Consider the following 4,566-nt stretch of genomic DNA (forward strand, 5'->3'; position numbering starts at 1 on the left):
GCAGGAAATTTTGGTCAGGAGAAGCACATCACATGCTGAGCTTTTTGGAATATCTATGCAGATGTGTTGTGAGGGGAATTTCTGTGTGCTGAGTATTTTTGAGAGCTTGGCTCTACCTTGGGAAATGAGCTGTAGGAAGAGTAAGACCCTACTCGATGCTCTAAGTGAATCAATACCACCTAAAACCCCCACAAGGCTTACAGGCTACCACAAATACAGATAACTTCATTATTCATGACAATGCCTCCTCTTATCTTTGCAAATCTTCTGACCAGATAAGGAAGTGTCACATCTGTAATATGGCAAAACACAGCAACACCCACGGGTTTATTTAGAGCACTCAAGAAGTACAGAGCAAATTCAAGAGAACAGAGCTGATCCCTGCTGGAAAAGGTTTATTAGCCAATTTTTTATATTACTAAGGCAGGCTAACCTACAGGGAGACAACAAAGGAACCACAAACACAAGGATACATGGATCTGTGCTTATCTTCATGATTCCATTCAGCTTTAGAAAAAGTTACTCACTTTTTTGGTCTGCTCTGGGACAGGGAGAGGGAGGTGAGTGAATTTCAAGGAGTGTACAGCAGTGTGAGATGGAGGGCGTGAAGTTTGTGGCTGATTTCTAAGGTTTGAAAGTGCATGTAGGTCGTTGGGATCTAAGTGCAGAGTAAAAGAACATGTAGGTCCATCTTTGCAAGAGAGGCAGAGCTATTGTAGTGCAGACTGTAGGGATCAGCTGGTCTTCCACTCTAGTCCAATTGGAAGAGGATGTCTCTATTTTCCAGTGCTTCTTGGAAGAAAAAAAGACTTAAAATACATTCCTTGAAGCAGAAATGAACAAAGATGACAGAAAAATCACCTCCACACACTGGATCCATCAAAAATCATTTCTGTAAACTGTAAAATACTTGGGCATTTTTACACAACTCTTAGCTGAAAAGTAGGTTTATCTTTTGTCATCTTCAGATGGCAAGAAGATGACTTTTAGCCTGTGCTTCCTTATAGGTTCACACTTTTATCTGTGGCACACAAACAGGTAATCTAAGCCAGGGATTTTTTATACACCTTGATCTTTTTTCAGATGTGATAGCTGAATTACTCTCACTGAGATAACTTCATCTGTACCCATTCCATGAAAAATATTCAGCTAGAGTCCACTAGCACCCTAGGGATAGGAAGGCAGTTGTATATAACTAGCTCCCTATCAGCTTATCTACACAAGAGGGACTGCCCACCTAAGCATCCCTTGATCCAGCAGCCAGTCATTTAATAGCTTTTAATTTAATAGTTGATGCTTTTCCAAGTGCCTGGAAGTTTACCAGGTCCCTGCTGCACAGCAGCATATCACCCATATAACCTGAGTGCTGGCAGAGTGAATCTGAGCATACCCAGACTCTCTCTGGATGGGATTCAGATCCAGTCTGGAGGGACTAATTTGCTGTCCATGAAATTTGGAGTTGCTCTTTGCCTGTGGAGACAAATATAAATGTGACCTATCGGCCTGGGGAGGGAGGGGAAAGAGAAAATTAATTCATCTGCAGAAGAGAGGAAGGATGATGAAGACCAGTAGTAGAAGTTTCAAACTGGTATGTGCTGGCAAAGCTGTAATGAATTCAGTAGTTTAAAAAAAATGAGAATTTTCACTTGATTTATGTGATGCTGAAAGGGCCATCTGTAAGGTAAGTGACAGCAGCAGTGATATAGACACTTTGAGAGAGAGAGATGAAGGAAATCAGACCTCTCTAAGAGAAGCAAGCACTTTTAAGTAACAGCAGCCCAAGAGCCATGCAGGCTACACCATCAGAAGGAGAAGGAACAAACCCACTGCTCTGGAGACCTGGACTGTGGTCGATAAGGAAGCATGTGTGGGGATGGCAACATCAAGTCAAGTTTCAAATTGCAGAAGAATGTATGACATGTTGGATATCTAAGTTTCTAAAATGTTTATAAAGCTGGGTGTGGAGAGAGGAATTGGAGGAGCTGCAGGGCAGGAGTGGAGAGCCTAAGTCTGATATAGAACAACTAACTACAGAGCAGAATGAAGATGGTAGCTCTAAATGTTTTTCCCCAAATATTTTCTTATGAGAGGATTCCTCTCAACAAAAAACAACAATCATAAATGGATGAAAAACCACAAAGACCTCCAATCCTTGGAAAAGTTGAACTTGCCCCAAAAAGCAATTTATACAAAAAGTTTTGAGTAAAGATAAAGGCTGTATCACATTAATTCACTGTTCTCTGACTTCTGAGCTGGTGCAATCTTGAATCTCTGCAAACTAGCGATATCCTGTCCTAAAAAGTTCAGAGTCCTGAAAACTACCTTCCCTCCCCTCAAGTATAAAAGCAAAACCCAAACCTGGTTTGGTTTATATACAGGCAAATGCAAAATGAAGATAAAATCAGTAAAACTTAAGCTTGATTTTAAAAAAAGCAAGTGTTTATTCTGAAGACAGGTTTTGACTAATCAGAGATTCGTTGCTTGGCTGTTACCTATGCGATTGGCTAAAAGTATACAGATTACCCACCCTAAACCACTTTTTCCTCCTCCCTTCCCCCTTCCCTCCACCCTCACTTGCTAAGGTTTTTAAAGACCTTGAGGGGAAGGGTAGGGGGAGTTCAGAGACTTCCTCAGAGCGGGGATGAGGACAGCTCGGCCAGAAATGGAACTCACCCCGTTTTCGCCTGTGACTACAGTCACTTTCAACTATGACTACTACTATGATGACAACTGCCAGCATCAGCACCTGCAGCATCTGTCTACCTTCCTCCCTATCCTGTATGCTGTTGTGTTCCTGGTGGGCATTACTGGCAACTCCATCCTCATAGTAGCCTTGGTCTTCAAGCGGCGGGTCCAGAGGCTGATCGACGTCTTTATCATCAACCTTGCAGCATCTGACTTCATCTTCCTCGTCACGCTGCCGTTCTGGCTGGACGAGGAGGCATCAGATGGGAGCTGGAGGGTAGGATCTTTCCTCTGTAAAGCTAGTTCCTATGTCATCTCAGTCAACATGTACTGCAGCATCCTCCTCCTCACCTGCATGAGTGCTGACCGGTACCTCGCTATCATGCATCCCTCCATTGCTAGACGAGTCAGAACAAGATCCTATTCCAGTGGACTCTGCATCTGTGTCTGGCTGTTATCCTGCTGCTTAGGGATGCCAACCCTGCTGTCCAGGGAACTGAAGAAGCAATATGGAAAGACTTACTGCACAGACAAAGCCATGACAGAAGCCAAACAGATCGCGTCACTGATGCTTTTAATCTTGGCCTTCTTCTTCCCCCTGCTGAGCATCTTAACCTTTTACTGCTCCATCACCAGGAGACTCTGCATGCACTACCAGAGAGCTGGCAAACACGATAAGAAACTGAGACAATCCATTAAGATTGTCTTCATTGTAGTGGCAGCTTTCGTGATCTCCTGGGTTCCCTTCAATCTCTTCAAGCTTATGGCTATCCTTTTGGGACTCCTGAAGCAGCCTGACTGCTTTCCCAACACGGTTGCTCAGCTGGGCATGAGGGTGAGCAGCCCTTTTGCTTTTGCCAACAGCTGTGCCAACCCTTTCATTTACTACTGCTTTGACAACTACATCCGCAGAGCCATGCTGAGGTGCCTGTGCCCGCGGGCGAGGACCAGCAGCGGTGGCAACACCTCTGAGACTCTGGACACTCGCCTGAGCCACTCCCTGTCCAATTTTATCTCTGGGGAGCAGGCCACGAGGAAGAGGAAACGCTCCGTGTCCCTCTGACTGGCAGCTGGGGCTGTGGAGGAGGGAACTTCTCCCTCCAAAGGTGACGGGAAAGGAGTGAAGCGAGAAAAGCCGAAATACAGAAACGGACGACAGAGGCAGAGGCTCAAGTGTAATGCAGCTGGGATGTCAGGTAGGAGAAATTAACTCAAAGACATTCCAAGGGAAGCTTCAAACTTCAACACATACAGGTTTTTATTCCACGCAGAGCAAGAAAAACACCACAACAGAAGTGCTGCTTCTCTTTGGTTCCTAGCTTACCCACAAACGCGTCGCAGTATCCTCGAACCGACCTGATCAATTCTGGGGTTTTTGGAGGTTTTCTCAATTTAGAAAGCCAATGTTTTAATGGATTTGTGGGGTACCAGTTCTCGTAACTTGAGTCTTGTGTGTTTTCTGTGAAGTCTCAACTTGATTATGGCATTAAATCTTAGTTTTAATCATGATAATTAAATCAAGTTTCTAGCCCTTCTGATTTCAGACGAAAGATGGCCTGAAGGCAGAGAAACCCAAAGACAAATCACAAATTTAACCTTTAACCTAAAGGGGAAAAAAAAAAACCTCAAACACCACAAAATCCACTCGTGCTTTTTAAGACTTTTGGGAAGATCTGACTCAATTTCTGCCTGCTTGGGTTGTCCTATAATGGCATGACACTGTGTGCCACTCAAAGCCCAGGTCTGCTCTGTTTAGCTGCAGGAGGTTTATGTTTCTTCCACTGCAGGCACAGTCACATGCAAATGTCCCTGAAAAGCAAACATTTCACAAAGATTTGAGTCATTCTCCATGCTGCTGCTTCTGAGAAAAGGAATTCAACA

At 44.2% G+C, this 4,566-nt stretch overlaps 1 protein-coding gene across 1 annotated transcript; it reads left to right on the plus strand.

Annotated features, from left to right (window-relative positions):
- Positions 1-2,641: 2,641 nt before the first annotated feature.
- GPR15 (G protein-coupled receptor 15) lies at positions 2,642-3,748 on the plus strand. Its single transcript, XM_008947408.1, has one exon. It carries the CDS (start codon positions 2,642-2,644, stop codon positions 3,746-3,748), a length of 1,107 nt encoding a protein of 368 aa, XP_008945656.1.
- Positions 3,749-4,566: the final 818 nt, after the last annotated feature.

Source organism: Merops nubicus, unplaced genomic scaffold (genome assembly GCF_000691845.1).
Source record: "Merops nubicus isolate BGI_N331 unplaced genomic scaffold, ASM69184v1 scaffold32009, whole genome shotgun sequence".
NCBI lineage: Eukaryota > Metazoa > Chordata > Aves > Coraciiformes > Meropidae > Merops > Merops nubicus.